The sequence below is a fragment of the Macaca mulatta genome, chromosome 1, assembly GCF_049350105.2.
Source record: "Macaca mulatta isolate MMU2019108-1 chromosome 1, T2T-MMU8v2.0, whole genome shotgun sequence".
In the NCBI taxonomy this organism is placed as follows: Eukaryota; Metazoa; Chordata; class Mammalia; order Primates; family Cercopithecidae; genus Macaca; species Macaca mulatta.
In genome coordinates this window covers 213,618,368-213,633,817 of record NC_133406.1, presented here as the reverse complement: position 1 = coordinate 213,633,817, position 15,450 = coordinate 213,618,368, and the positions used below count along the sequence as shown (strand labels likewise).

Sequence of the window (15,450 nt, the reverse complement as noted above, 5' to 3'; positions counted from 1 at the left end):
GGTTTGAATCGTGGCCTCTCACCTCACCTCTTGAGCCTCAGTTTCTCACTTGTAACAGAAGGGAAATACCTAATTTGGATGTCTAATCAGTTTATGGGGATTAGAAACAATTCTTGTCAAGTGCTTGGCACCTAAGAAGTGCTCAATAAATAGCGACTGTACCACACCTCCTAAGAGCCCTCAGCGTACTGAATTACAGAGTTCTTTATAAGTCTCCGGCGCTAGACTGCGAACTGCCTGAGGGCATCCTTTCTGCAGCCGCGGGGCGTAAGCTGCAAAGACTCGGGGCTGGCAGGCCCAGACGGAGTGGGGCGGGGCTGGCCGGGCCCAGAAGGACGCGGCTCGGATTCCCGGGGGAAAGCAAAGCGGAGCGGACCCATCTCCCGGAAGTGACGCCACTAGAGCCGGGGCCAGTCGCAGCGGGGCGCGCGCAGCATGGCGGAAGCGGAAGGGGGTTCTCCGCTCTTGTTGCCGCCGCCGCCACCCCCGCCCAGGATGGCGGAAGTGGAGGCGCCGACGGCGGCCGAGACGGACATGAAGCAATATCACGGCTCCGGCGGCGTCGCCATGGACGTGGAACGGAGCCGTTTCCCCTACTGCGTGGTGTGGACGCCCATCCCGGTGCTCACGTGAGTCTCTTCCGGCATCCGCCTGGGGACGAGGAGGGCCCAGGGAGAACCGGAGTCCACTTGGTGTCCCTCGGCTGGCCCGGGCTAGCCTCCGGCCCCGACGCGCAGCAAGCCTTTTCCTCTGGTCTGGCCCGCACGTCTCGCCCAGTCACCAGAACCCCGCCGTCCATGCAGTGCCAATTTGTGCACACCGTTGGGACACGCTCCCTGCTCTCAATACACCTAGTGTAGCCGGGTAGAGAGTTGTAGGCCAGCAGGAAAGGGCAAGTGGCTGGGAGACTCGAGCTGTGAGTGTGTAGAAGAGGGAGTCCCTCATCGGATCTGAGGAGACATTTTTATTAATTCACTGGTTTATTCACTCATTGAGCAAATGCTTACTGGTCGCTTACCGTATTCGACATCCTGCTGGGTCTGGGAGCAGGAGTGGGAGTTTGGTTGGGACCACACAAGATCCTGGGATGTCAACATTGGAAGGGCCCCCAGAGATCTGGAAGTCCAACCCTTTGTCTCACGTGCCATCTCAGTTGCAAAGCGGGTTTAGATCCCAGGTTGTCTGCCTCACAGACCAAAGTTCTTTCTATAACGTCAGCCTTTGTCAGGGGAGAAGCAGGTGTTCTGGTACCGCTTGCCGCCTTTTGGGAGGAGCTCTCATAAGGGGAGAGGTGGTTTGCCCTCCTGCTTCAGCCTTGACAGCTGATAAATATAACCTCTCCTCACCGTGCTGGACAGTTTGCCAAGCTCTTAAACATCCATTTTCTCAGAATTAAACATCCATTTTCTAAGGTGGGTTATCTTCTCAGATGGTGAAGCTGAGCTGCTTGTAGCATTAAGTGTCTTGATCAGGTTCGCACCCCAATAAGCAAAGGCATTAAGAACTCAGTTTTCTGATCTAACTTGCTCTTTGCCCTATGTTTTATCCACTCTCACCTGATGGGATAACTTGTTCCCCTGATATCAGTAACAGCCAAGTGGTGATGTGGAGAAGGGATCATTTGGGGCCTTAGGTGTTGCTGATTCTAAAAAGATCGTAGTTTTTGAATTATGTTAAAATACTTGAATTATTTTGTGTTTTCAAATACTTATGCACATAAGAGCATCCAACTGTTCTTTAAAAATAAAATCTTGGGCCAGGCGCCGTGGCTCATGCCTGTAATCCCAGCACTTTGGGAGGCCAAGGCAGGTGGATCGGGAGTTTGAGACCAGCCTGGCCAACGTGGTGATAAATTAGCTGGGCATAGTGGCACGTGCCTATAATCCCAGCTACTCTGGAAGCTAAGGCAGGAGAATTGCCTGAACCCGGCAAATGGAGTTTGCAGTGAGCCGAGATTGCACCCCTGCACTCCAGCGTGGGCAACACAGTGAAACTCCGTCTCAAATAATGAAATAAAATCTTAGGAAAATGTGTACATTAATTCATTCAGTGTTCTTTTAACACATGTGCTAAGTGACCCCTGTGTTCCCAGATAGTTCTAGGTGATGTGAATATACAGTGATGAATAAAGGAGATATGGTCTTTACACCTTTGAGAGTTTAAGTCATAGTGGAAGGAGATAGACAGTAAATAAGTAAGCTAATAAAAGAGCACCTGATAGTGATTAGTGATGTGAAGAAAATAAAATATTAGTGTGAAAATAACAGGGAGGGGCCGGGTGTGGTGGCTCACGCCTGTAATCCCAGCACTTTGGGAGGCCAAGGCAGGCGAATCACCTGAGGTCGGGAGTTCAAGACCAGCCTGACCAACATGGAGAAACCCCATCTCTACTAAAAATACAAAATTAGCCGGGGTGGTGGCGCATGCCTGGAATCTCAGCTACTCAGGAGGCTGAGGCAGGAGAATCGCTTGATCCCAGGAGGTGGAGGTTGCGGTGAGCCAAAATTGTGCCTTTGCACTCCAGCCTGGGCAACAAGAGCAAAACTCCGTCTCAAAAAAAAAAAAAAAAAAAAAAAAAAAAAAAGAAAGAAAATAACAGGGAGGGATACTCAGGAAATGTATTGATTTTCTTAAAACTGTCTTGTGATCCTAAACTCTCTTTAGCCTTTCTTATTCTCAAAAACACCATTTGTGGCATGGTCCTCCACAGAGGGTGGTAGCAGCGTGAGGTGGAGGCACCACAATGCCTGATCATCTGGGCCAAAAGCAGCTCATAGCCCATTTCTGTTCAGATCTGTGTACAGGTGTTCATAAGACAAGATGAATAAGATGCTCTGTTCCTGTCAAACGGTTCATGTTCCCTTCTGTGTTAGTCCATTCTTGCACTAATACTTGAGACTGGATAATTTGTAAAGATAAGAGGTTTGATTGATTCATGCTTCTGCAGGCTATATGGGAAGCATAGCAGCTTCTGCTTCTGGGGAGACCTCAGGAAGCTTCCAGTCATGGTGTAAAGCAGAGGGGGAGCGAGGCATCTCACATGGCAGGATTAGGAGCAAGAGGGAGTGAGGGGGGAGATACTATACACTTTGAAACAACCAGATCTTGGGAAAACTCACTACCACGAGAACAGCACCAAAGGGATGGTGCTGAACCATTTATGAGAAAGCTAGCCTCATGATCCCACCACCAGGCCCCACCTCCAACATGGGGACTGCAGTTTGACAGGAGATTTGGTGGGGACAGATCCAAACCATGTCACCTTCAAAGGACTTACCTCCAGCAGGAGGGAGGTAAAGGTCAATTAGCCATTGTAGTATTAGTGTATAGTGATGATTGCAGAGCTAGGCATAGATGTGACACAAGGAACTCTCACCTGTCTTGAGGAGAGATCAGAGGAGGAAATGGAACCCAAAGATCTGTCTACCCTCTCAGAGATGTTGGTAATTCTGCTTGAAAAACCAGTTTAGTGCTCGCCTCGGCAGCACGTATACTAAAATTGGAACAATACAGAGAAGATTTGCATGGCCCCTGTGCCAGGATGACACGCAGATTCGTGAAGCATTCCATATTTTTGTCACCCTGGACTTCGAGCAGGAGATGGCCACTGCTGCATCCTCCTCCCTGAAGAAGAGCTACGAGCTGCCCGATGGCCAGGTCATCACCATCGGCAACAAGCGGTTCCAGTGTCTGGAGGCGCTGTTCCAGCCTTCCTTCCTGGGTATGGAATCTTGCGGAATCCACGAGACCACGTTCAGCTCCATCATGAAGTGTGACGTGGACATCCGCAAAGACCTGTACACCAACGTGGTGCTGTCCGGCGGCACCACCATGTATCCGGGCATCACCGACAGGATACAGAAAGAGATCAATGCCATGGCACCCAGCACCATGAAGATGAAGCTCATAGTGCAAGTACTCGATGTGGATCAGCGGCTCCATCCTGGCCTCACTGTCCACCTTCTAGCAGATGTGGATTAGCAAGCAGGAGTACAAGTCAGACCCCTCTGTCGTCCACTGCAAATGCTTCTAAATGGACTGCGAGCAGATGCATAGCATTTGCTGCATGGGTTAATTCAGAAGTGTAAATTTGCCCCTGGCAAATGCATACACCTCATGCTAGCCTCACGAAACTGTAATAAGCCTTCGAAAAGAAATTGTCCTTGAAGCTTGTATCTGATATCAGCACGGGATTGTAGAACTTGTTGCTGATTTTGACCTTGTATTCAAGTTAACTGTTCCCCTTGGTATTTGTTTAATACCCTGTACGCATCTTTGCTTTCAACCCTTAGTACATGTGGCTTGGTCACTGCATGGTAAGGTCAGAACGTGCTTGTGGAAGACAAGCCTGTGGCTTGGTGAGTCTGCGTGGCCAGCAGTCTCCAATCTGTGCAGGGTATTAATATATCATGGCTGAGTGTTCTGGGATTTCTCTGGAGGCTGGCAAGGGCTCCTGAACCAGTTGTTTCTGTCCTGCGGGTCTGTCAGGGTTGGCAAGTCAAAGCCATAGGACCCAGTTTCCTTTCTTAGCTGATGTTTTCCTGCCAGAACACTGTGGGCCGTTACTTGCCTTGAGTTGGAAGCGGTTTGCATTTACACCTGTAAATATATTCATGGTTCTAATTTATGTAAGGTTTTTTGTATGCAGTTCTCAATTCTTTAAAGAGATGAGAACAGATTTTGTTTTTCTACTGTTACGTGAGAACATTAGGCCCCAGCAGCACGTCATTGTGAAGGAAAAATAAAAGTGCTGCAGTAACCAAAAAAAAAAAAAAAAAGAAATAAAAACCAGTTTAATGGCTGCTGCTACTAAAAAAACAGCTAGATTAGATGCTTCCTCTGTCCTAAACATTGTATGTTCACTCATTCAATCCTTATGTCAACCTATGAAAATAGATACTGTTGTCCCCATTTTATAGATGAGGAAGTAAGGCTTAGAAGCCAGTGTGGGGCTTTTTTGCTGAGTTAGCCTACCTTCCCAGATTGAGCTCCAGGGTGAGTGAGTCATTTATTCATTCATTAAATCTTTATAAAGCACCTATTATATACTAGATCCTGAATAGAAGTTAGTCCACAAGGCGGCTCTGGACCTGCCTTCCTGGAGCTTCCAGGCTGACAAACCACTTTGAGGGTTTCTTCTCTGGGGCTTCCAGCCTTTACTCTGATTTCCATCAGCTGCTGCCAGCACAGCTGTGGCGTGTGGAATCCTGGTTGGACCCAGACTTCCTCCCAAGCAGATGAAAGGAATGGGGGCAGAGATGGGGGTGGAGGGCAGTCCTGAGATCAGGATGAGCTACTTTCCCATAATCCTGAGTGTTCATCCTGTGGCCTATGGATCTTCTGCAACTTATTCTATGTTAGTGCAGTCAGTCAGATAGTGCTTATGTATTGAATACCTCGAGATGACAACACTGAGCAGCTGCCAAGCAGAAAGCAGGGTCCTAGGCACTGTGTAAATGGATAAGTCTAGCCATTTAATCCTCACAGTAGCTCCTCATTAAGGTAATTTTTACTATCCACAGAGAGATGAGAATGAGTAACTTGCCCAGAACAAAGTCAAGCCTCAACCCAGATGATATCTGAGCATGACTTCACTCTTGGTGTGTGTTTGTTGTTTTTAATTTTTTATTTGTTTGTTTATTTATTTATTCATTTATTTAGAGACAGAGTCTTGCTCTGTCACCCAGGCTGGAGTGCAGTGGCGTGATCTCAGCTCACTGCAACCTCCGCCTCTGGGGTTCAAGTGATTCTCGTGCCTCAGCCTCTCGAGTAACTGGGACTACAGGCACACGTCACCATGCCCAGCTAATTTTTGTATTTTTAATATAGGCAGGGTTTCCCCATGTTTGCCAGGCTGGTCTTGAACTCCTGACCTCAAGTCATCCACCGGCCTCTGCCTCCCAAAGTGCTGGGATTACAGGCGTGAGCCACTGAGCCTGGCCTTGGCTTACTGCAACCTCAACTTCCTGGAATCAAGCGATCCTCCAGCTAATTTTTAGATATTTTTTTAGATACAGGGTCTCACTGTGTTGCCCAGGCTGGCCTCAAATTCCTGGGCTCAAGCAATCCAACTGCCTTGGCCTTCCAAAGTGCTAGGATTACAGGCGTGAGCCACAGCACCCAGACCCTGACTCCACTCTTAAATGCAGGATGTTCATTCATTATTTAGTCAACAAATATTTAGTGAGTTGCAGCTATATGCAGGCACTGCCGTAATAAACAAGACAAAATCCTTGCTGTCTCCAAGCTTATGTGCTAGTGGAGAGACAGCATGTAAATAACTGAGATAATTTTGGATAGTAGTAGATACTATGAGGGAAGTAAAGCATTGTAGTGGAATCTGGGATTGGGTGGCTGTGCAGGAAGACACCGTTCAGGCAAGACCTCCGAAGCTGACAGTGAGGCTGAGGCCTAATCAGTGAGGAGTTAGCTGTGCCATGCTCTTGGGGAAGAGTGTTGCAGACGGTGGAGAGGGCAGATACAGAGAAAGCATGGGGTGGGAGGATTCGGCATGTTTGAGGAGCCACAAGCAGGCAGTGTAGCTAGAGAGGGGAGTGAGAAGAGGTTCGAGGGATAATTACCGCCACAGTGTTGGAAGAAGTTTGAAGTGTATTATAAGTGTAGTAGGAAGCCATTAATGGGCATTGAGCAGGGGAATGATGGAATCTGAATTCAGTTCTCAAAAGAACACTCTGTCCCCAACATCCTCTCAAGCGCTGAAGCTGTAGACCCGGAAGACCCCTGTCCTGTCAGTTGTAAACTCTCCAGTCTTCATTTGAAAGATCTTTTGAATCCATGTGCTTTTCACCACCCTGCCCGGAACCTCTAGTCAGGACCTCCGTCATCTCTTGCCAGTGGTACAGCAGTGGCCCCTGAGCTGACCTCTCCCCCTTTCATTCTTGCGGGCACATGCACCACTTTCTTGCTCTGCAGTGGTGTTTTCTGCCTGTCGATGTTCTGTCCTTTCACAGGTCAAGGTTAAAAGTCACCTCCTCTGTGAAATCTTTACTGACTCCACCCCAGTCCCCTGTAACTGCTTTTTTGAACTGCCTCTCTGGAGGCTTGGCCTCCACCCCTAGCCAGGTGCTTTGTGCTCGTGCCCAGACAGCATTGAGGCCAGGACCTGACCACTGGCCCTGTGAGTTCTCCTTAAACTGCATCAGTCTCTCCAGCACCCAGGTCCTGTAGGGCCATGGTTCTTAGAACGCAGACAGGTCTGGGGTTCCTATGTGTGGCATATTGGGGTGCATCTGGGATTTGTTGTTGTTTTTTAATGCCCATGTTTTTTTTTAAAAGGAACTTTTATTTCCTGGCATACACTATGCTTCTGTTCCAATTTCTACCCTTGCACATTCTGTTTCTTCGTTATTTTCTCAGGGAAGCCTTTCCTGAACTCCCCCACCCACATTGGTGTCATGTCCGCCCACCTTTTTTTTTTTTAACTTTCTTATTGAGGTATAACTTATGTACCGAACGGTGCACGAATCTCAGGTATACAGCTGAAAGAATTTTTGCATATCACACACTCATGTAACCACCACCCAGACAGAGGCTAGAAAGCATTGCCAACACCCACAGGACCCCCTTGTGCCCTCACAGTCAGTTCTACCACAGATTCCTCCCTGCTGTGGACCTCTAGCCATAGATCAGTTTTGCCTTTTCTTGGACTTCGTGTAAACAGAGTGCTGTGTTATGTACTCTGTGTAAGATTTCCTTCATTCACCCTTATGTCTGTGAAAGCCTATGTTGTGTGTATCAGAAGTTACACTCCAAAAAAAAAAGAAGTTACACTCTTTTTCATTATTATGGACTATTTCAATGTATAACTATACCACACTTACTCATTGTACTGTTGGACATTTGGATTCTTTATAGTTGTTTTTATCAATTTTATTGAATTATAGTTTATATACAATAAAATGTACACATTTTAAGAGTACAGTTCAGTGAGTTTTGGCAAATGTTATTTCCCAGGGGTGAGGGCAAAGAGGGCTCCAAAAGTGAAGCTGCTGAGGCATAGAGTATAGTGCCAAACTGTTTTCCCCAATGGTAGAAACAGTCCGGGCGCGGTGGCTCACGCCTGTAATTCCGGCACTTTGGGAGGCTGAGTCAGGCAGTTCACTTGAGGTTGGGAGTTCGAGACCAGCCTGGCCAACATGATGAAACCGCGTGTCTGCTAAAAATACAAAAATTAGCCAGGCATGCTGGCATGCACCTGTAGTCCTAGCTACTCAGGTGGCTGAGGCAGGAGAATTGCTTGAACCCGGGAGGTGGAGGTTGCAGTGAGCCAAGATTATGCCACTGTACTCCAGCCTGAGCGACAGAGTGAGACTCTGTTTAAAAATAAATAAATAAGTGGTAGAAACAGTTCATCCCTCCCACCAGCAATGAATGAGAGAGCGCTGGTTGTCCCTTGCCCTCACCTGCATCGGTGTTGCTGTCGTTTGAGTTACAGCTGTCCTGGTGGGATGCCGAGGTATCCCATTGTGCTGTCAGTTTGCAGTTGCCCTTGTCTGTGCTTCCCCAGCCCTCTGAATCACCCGAATGGCCATTCATCAACGAAACGTAATATTCACATGCTTCTGTGCGGTATGAAGCGTCCCCAGCATCTGTCTTAACTGGCTGAAAGATCCCCTAAGCTCTGTCCCTTCCCTGTCCTTTTCCTCACAGGTGGTTTTTCCCCATCATCGGCCACATGGGCATCTGCACATCCACAGGAGTCATTCGGGACTTCGCAGGCCCCTACTTTGTCTCGGTGAGTCCCCATTCTGCCCACCCTGGGGGGTCCAAGGTTTAAGTGGAAGGCTGTCCTGTCTTGCCTGCAGGCTTCCTGTCTCCCCAGACCCAGGAGAACACAGATAACCCGCAGTCCTGGCCCTGGCCCTGTACCCCTCACCAGTGTTTGACCCCTTTCCCCCTTCTCTTGCCTCCAGGACAGGCCGGGAGGGCAGTGTGGCCAGAAGGATTCTTAAGTAACTGACCCAGCCCTTTGCCCCCACCCCTGGGGTACCGAGACATGGGTAGGGATTAGAGGCAAGAGTGGAGAGTCAGACCATCCAGGAACCACATCTCTGGACCTTCAGAAGGTGGGAGTCAAGGTGGGGGGACAGGGGAGGCTGATACGGTTCCCTGGGTGTGGTCATGGAGAAGAGGGGGTGGGGCTTTAGAATGAACCAGCTGTGTTCTCAGGTCTGTTCCCTGGGGATGTGACCGAGACTGGTCCAGTGGGCCAGCAGCAGAGAAGCATGCATCATCCTGTCTCCAGGTGTCAGAGACTGGACTGAAGGGGTGTGGTGGCACCAACCTATTTATATTAATAGTTGTCATGATCATCTTAACACGACAAAGGTCTGTCACTTTGTACTTAAAAATACTTTCACATCCATTACTTTGTCATATATTTTTATGGTGATTAATCATTGGCCAGGTCTGTCAGCAGGGTCTCCCTGATCTGCACCCAGAGTCTGTCTCTGTGTAACTCCTGTACCCCAGGTCTAATGTGATGAGTCTAGGACTTCACTGCAGAGTCTCCCTCACAGGAAGTCCCTCTGGGCCCAGGGCCTGCGCCCTGCTATGAATGCAGTCAGACTGCTGGGTGCGGAAATGGGCTCCATGTGGGCCACCACTGCTGAGTCTGGAGGCCAGACCATGATGGAAACCTCAAAGATCAGAGAAGACTGACCAGAGAACTTGGAGACAATGAGGCCCAGAGAGGGCAAGAGAATTCCTGGGTGCCACACGAAGGGACAGTGGCAGTTGGAGCCCTAGGTCTTTATCTCTGATGCAGTGCTCTGTGCACTTGTGCCACACTGCCTTCTTCCTGCAGAACAGCCACTAGCTCTTCAGATGCCATGCCAGCCCCAAGGCAGGACCCAGGCACCACTTCTGGCCCCCCCACCCCAGACATACCCCCTTCTAAGTCACTGCGCTTCCACCACCTACCCAGGTTTGTCATCTGACCCCAATGTAAGTTCTTTACTGACCTCTGCTTTTGTCCCTCAACAGGAGGACAATATGGCCTTTGGAAAGCCTGCCAAGTAAGTGATGAACACCCATGTGACTGGCTCTAGAGGCAGGTTGCTCCTGCCCAGGTGGGCCAGGCCTTCTGGGGCACAGTAGGGGACAGCGCCCTGAGGATAGAGTATTTGGGGTGGAGGGGGAGTCAGCCAGGGTCCACCAGAGCATGGCAGCCCTGTACGGAGTGCCTACCGCACCAGCCCCTGGCTAGGGCCTTTACCTGTAGACCATCTGGGCCTTACCACAGCTCTTCAGGTTTGTATGTTCAACTCCATGGCAAGGGTGAGGAAAGGGAGGGGACTTGGTCAGGGTCACACAGGAAGTGGCAGAGCTGGGACCCACACCCAGATCTGTCTCCCTCGAGACTCACTCTCCCGCCCTTTGGGAACAAATGAGCTATGGAAGGTAGAAGAGAGGCATTGTTTGGAGCTCTGCTGGAAAGTTCTGGTTGGAGAGAATAAAAACTGTTCAGCCTTTTGGGAGCTATTGCTGGTTTGGTTTTGGGACATTTTGTCTTCATCTTTGCAGTCTTGGGTGCCCACCTCAGCTGCGGGCCTGGTGACAGTGCCTCAGTCATCAGTGTCCTCAGGTGACCTGTTGCCCAAGGCTGCACTGGGGGGAGGGACAGGGCCAAGGAGGAGTTGGTGTCCCACACAGCCGAGATGGCCTGGAGCAGGGCTTCCTGCTGCCTGCTCTGGCTTCCTCCGGCAGGCGGCAGTGTGGTCCAGGAGCCTCTGGGCCGCCAGGTATTCGCTGCCAGCTGCTCTTCAAGGACAGCTTTAAGGGCATCATTTTCCAAGCAGTAGCCCCTAAGCGGCCCCAGTCCAGGCCGTGGTCTCTAGACTCCTCCACCAAGCCATTCCCCTACACAACAGCCAGGGGGCACCCTGACCTCCTAGCTCTCCTTGGCCTGAGACCCACCAGGCACTCTGGTGCTTGGAGCCTCACCCACCTTGAGGTTTATGGGCTTTAGCACCATCAGCTTCCCTCCCACTCACCCTGGCAAGCTGCATGGGAGACAGGGAGAGTGCTTGCTGCTGGGTAAACTCCCCACATGATGTGGCCTCACCTGCATCTCCAGCCTTAGCTGCCAGCATTCCATCACCGTGTTCCTCCTTCCGCATCCTCCAGGAGGGCTCAGTCACTTCAGTTATGGGACACACTGCACAATTTTATGCCTCTCACTTAGCTTAAGCTGTTCCCTTGGCCTGGAATGCCCACCTCTTCTTTCTTTGCCTGGCTAACCCTCTTCCTTCAGACTGGACCCAGGTGTCACCTCCAGGAAGCCGCCTCACACCCCATCTTAGTCCTTCTGGCTGCCATAACAAAATCTCATCGATTGGGTATCTTAGAAACAGCAGAAATGTATTTCTCACAATTCTGAAGACTGGACAGTCCTGGGTGCAGGTGCTGGTAGAGTCAGTGTCTAGTGAGGACCTGAGGCGCCTTCCCACTGTGTCCCGCCGTGGTGGAGGGGTGAGGGGTCTCCCTCAGGGCTCTTTTATAAGGACATGGATCCCATTCATGAGAGCTAATCACCTCCCAAAGGCCCCACCTCCTCATACCATCACCTTGGGGGTTAAGATTTCAACATATGAATTTAGTGGGGACACAGACTCTCAGAGCATAGCACCCCTAACTTCATTCCATATCCCCCCAGGATCCCCCATGACACCGGCCACCTCACCCTATGTCACAGTTGACTGCCACGTGACACCCCAGATGTGGTTCACTGCACACCTTGGCACCCAGCTCAGGCCCGGGCACAGGGCAGGCCTCAGACGACATGCGTAGAGCTGAGGGCACAAAGGAGCCAAGTCAGTTTCCAGAGCCCTTCTCTCCCACCAGGTACTGGAAGTTGGACCCTGCTCAGGTCTATGCTAGCGGGCCCAACGCGTGGGACACGGCTGTGCATGATGCCTCTGAGGAGTACAAGCACCGCATGGTAGGTGGGCCAGGGCGGCACCAGCACTCCCCAGGCTGGGACCAGGGGGGAGACTCCCTTGCAGCCTGTCCTGACCAGCCCTTCCGGTGCCTCCAGCACAATCTCTGCTGTGACAACTGCCACTCGCACGTGGCATTGGCCCTGAATCTGATGCGCTACAACAACAGCACCAACTGGAATATGGTGACGCTCTGCTTCTTCTGCCTGCTCTATGGGAAGTACGTCAGGTGAGCTGCCCTCTTGCCCGCCCACCCACACGCTGCGCAGAGGCTGCTCTCCCAAGGATCCTAGAAAGACCATTCCTGGCGAACTTCAGTCAGCCGGGACAGTTGGAACATCTAGATGCCAGTTGGAGCCGTGGTGGTTCTAGAGTGACGAGCTAAGGGCCTGGTGGAGAGGGAGGTGGCTGTACTGGAGTCCAGCTCCACCTGGGCCCCAAATGCAGCTCTGGCACTTACCCGCTGTGAGACCATGGGCAACTGCCTTGGTCTCTCTGAGCCACAGCTGTCCTTGGTGAAATGCAGACAATGATTCCGGCGCCTCAGGGAGGCTTCTACAGATACCTGTGCTCCGGTAGAGTGAGCAGATAGATCCTCTCAGAATGACTGCCCCCACAGGTCCCTTCCCAGGCAGAGAGGTTGAGTGAGTCGCCCATGGTCCCCACAGCATGGCCACAGCAGAGCCCAGACTCGTGAGCCAGCATAGGCTAGTGCTGATCTGGCCGCCTCTCCAAGCTTTCCTCTTAGCCATGTTCATCATTAAGAGCTTCTGAAAAGCAGACTTTTAGGGATATTTTTAAGTACTGCATGGCTTTTAGAAGTCCCGTGAGAATAACTGTGGTCACACATAGGTTGAACTCAGGCCGCCGGCTCCCAGCTGCTTTGCTGCAGCCACAACACTGCTGACCCCTGCCAGCCCCAGACCTCCCAGCAGTCCCCATTATGAAGTCCGTGGGCAGAGGGCACATGTGGCTTCCATACCGAAACTGCAATTCCTGGTCCTCTTGCTGGAGACCTCACCCCAGAGGTGGGTGGCTATAGATGGAGCCAGTGAAGCCTAGAAAGGGGGAGCATGTCTCCTGTTCCCAACCATTGAGGTGTCCGTAAATCTCCACCAGGAGCGTGGAGCAGCCCCTGACCAGGACCATAGCTGGTGATCCCCCATAGTGAGCAACCAGGCCCACCCTGCTTCCTTGATTGACCGAGTTTGGGGTGAGGGGTTGGTTGTAGGGTTTTCCTTAGGGATGGCAGCACCATCAGGGTCTGTGGGTGCACAGGGCTGTGGGCCGCATACCTGTTCACCAGGCCCTGCCCACCTATGCTCTCTCCTTTCTCTCTGTCAGTGTTGGGGCCTTCGTGAAGACCTGGCTGCCGTTCATCCTTCTCCTGGGCATCATCCTCACCGTCAGCTTGGTCTTTAACCTCCGGTGATGGCTGCTCTGTGGCCCCGCACCCACCAGGGTCCCGAGGAAACAGCCGCCATCCCTTTTGGTTCCAGATTTTTTTCTCCTCACCCCAAAAGGCACGGTTGGGCCTGCTGTTGTGGACCGGGGATCGGGGCTGGCAGGATGGAAGGGCTGAGGACCAGCATGAGGCGGGGGTTTGTTGTCTCCCTGCCTCTCAGAAGCACCCTGTTCCCTCCTCCCCAGGCCTGTGACTCCGGCCCTGGAAGCCCCTTTGTTCTTCTGTTGAAAGGCCTTGTTTTCCCTCTGTAAAGCTGCTCCCGTCACTGCCTGCTGGGGTCCTGCCTCAGCCCAGCCCAGAACGGGGAGAGGAGGACATTTGGGCTCACCTGTCAAGGTGGCCTTGGGACCAGAGCTGGATTGGGAGCCTGTCCTGCATTAGCTCTGGTCCCAGCATGGGGTGGGGTACACTTAGTAGTCTCTATAAGCCAAGCTGCCCTAGGACCTTCACCAGTGACCTCTAGAATGGTCCGGAGGGGCTGGCTGGTCCCTTTGTCAGACTTCTGCCGGCAACTGCCCTGGGGGACGTGTGTGCCCACCTGGCATCCTCCAGCCCATGCAGTCCTCTCTTCACTGTCCCACGGCCTCCCAGTGCCTCCCAGCATTGGACCCATCTACCCCTGCAGTTTGGGGCGAGAGAGGTGAGTGGACCTGACAAGTGCCAGAGTGACTGTGTAGACAGAGCATTGTAGACAGCACTCAGCCCCAGCCCCAGGTGTGGACGTCACGCTGGTGATGGCTCCCCTGGGTGGCCTGCCAGCACAGCCAGTGCCATCAGGGAACTGAAGGGGCTGTCCACCGCCTAACTCCAGCTCCCCCTTTCTTCACATCACCAAGGCCCTGTGCCGCCCGCCTCACCCCTCTGCTCTGTGGATTCCTTTGGGAAGGGTTCCGGGGCAGGACAATAAAGACTTTTGACTCCAGTTGGTGCCCTGTCATTGTTTTCTCCCTCTCTGGGGCCCCCTCGCCCCTCAGCTCATAGCGTCTTGGTATTCTTGGGACCCTCTTACCCTTGACAAGGGTCTGGTTGCCAGCACCATGGTTGAGTCTATGTCCAATGCCTGGAGCCATCAGCACCCCTCAGGTATATCCCGCCCCTGCAGTTTGGGAATTCCCTGCCATTCTACATTCCCTTCCAAAGCTTTCCTCTTGAGGCAGGTGAGCATTGAAACCCCTTCCATTGTCCCTGTTGGGAAGGACTTGTAGGATTGGGGTTAGGGCTGAGTAGGGCCTCCACTGCTGTCCCCACCGCCCCCAGGGGTGCAGAGTTGGGGATGAGCTAAGAGCACTGCCAGCCTCTGGCCCCTGTATCCATCCAGCCCTCGCCTACCTCTGATCCTTTGCTCTCCACCGTCCCTCTCATGGCGGCCCTGCCTAACCAAGGCCCAGCTTAAAAGCTGCTTCCTCCCTGAAGCCTTTCCCAATCCTGTCCATGCATCACTTAAGTTGAACTAGCCAAGGATTTGGTCTCGGAGGTGACCTTGAGGACATGCTCTAGCAGCTGACCATGGAGTCCCTGGTCAGGCATCTGCCAGCTCACCCCAGACCCTGTAGTGCTGTGGTCTCCAAGCCTGAGACTTCTCCAGGGCAAGGCAGAGGTGCCCTCTCCCCACTTCAGAGCAATTCCATTTACTTTTCTTTTTTCTCCTTTTTCTTTCTTTATTTTTTGGGAGACAGAATCTCACTCCGTTGCCCAAGCTGGAGTGCAATGGTGCGTTCTCAGCTCACTGCAACGCCTGCCTCCTGAGTTCAAGTAATTCTCATGCCTCAGCTTCCCAAATAGCTGGGATTACAGGTGCCTACCATACAAATATTAATTTGTATTTTTAGGAGAGGCAGGGTTTTACCATGTTGGCCAGGCTGATCTCAAACTCCTCAGGTGACCCGCCTGCCTCAGCCTCCCAAAATGCTGAGATTATAGGCAGAAGCCATTATTTTCAGTAGAGACAGGGTTTCACCATGTTGGCCAGGCTGGTCTCAAACTCCTGACCTCGTGATCTGCCTGCTTCGGCCTCCCAATGTGCTG

At 51.8% G+C, this 15,450-nt stretch overlaps 1 protein-coding gene, 1 non-coding gene and 1 pseudogene across 5 annotated transcripts; all 3 read left to right on the top strand.

Annotated features, from left to right (window-relative positions):
- Positions 1–385: 385 nt before the first annotated feature.
- On the top strand, positions 386–14,347 carry TMEM222 (transmembrane protein 222). Of its 4 annotated transcripts, XR_003724250.2 has the most exons (7): positions 386–629; positions 8,671–8,755; positions 10,006–10,037; positions 11,866–11,962; positions 12,059–12,189; positions 13,305–13,483; positions 13,611–14,347. XR_003724250.2 is itself a non-coding variant. In XM_015132606.3 (6 exons), exons 1-6 carry the CDS (start codon positions 436–438, stop codon positions 13,390–13,392), a joined length of 627 nt encoding a protein of 208 aa, XP_014988092.1. In that variant the 5' UTR covers positions 386–435; the 3' UTR covers positions 13,393–14,347. The 4 variants fall into 4 exon arrangements, 3 of the variants coding, with proteins under 3 accessions (XP_014988092.1, XP_014988083.1, XP_077824045.1); XM_015132606.3 differs by having other exon boundaries at positions 13,305–14,347; XM_015132597.3 differs by having other exon boundaries at positions 11,866–12,189; positions 13,305–14,347.
- On the top strand, positions 3,449–4,175 carry LOC144335112 (actin, cytoplasmic 1-like; annotated as a pseudogene).
- LOC114674797 (U6 spliceosomal RNA) lies at positions 3,470–3,576 on the top strand. The gene has a single exon (XR_003725904.1). It is a non-coding gene; the product is annotated as a U6 spliceosomal RNA (small nuclear RNA).
- Positions 14,348–15,450: the final 1,103 nt, after the last annotated feature.

Excerpts from the sequence above, each read along its gene's own strand:
- TMEM222 (XM_015132597.3), top strand. The coding sequence starts at position 436 with ATGGCGGAAGCGGAAGGGGGTTCTCCGCTCTTGTTGCCGCCGCCGCCA. Across the intron at positions 630-8,670 it reads ACGCCCATCCCGGTGCTCAC|GTGGTTTTTCCCCATCATCG; the intron begins GTGAGTCTCTTC and ends TTTTCCTCACAG. Across the intron at positions 10,038-11,865 it reads GCCTTTGGAAAGCCTGCCAA|GTACTGGAAGTTGGACCCTG; the intron begins GTAAGTGATGAA and ends CTCTCCCACCAG.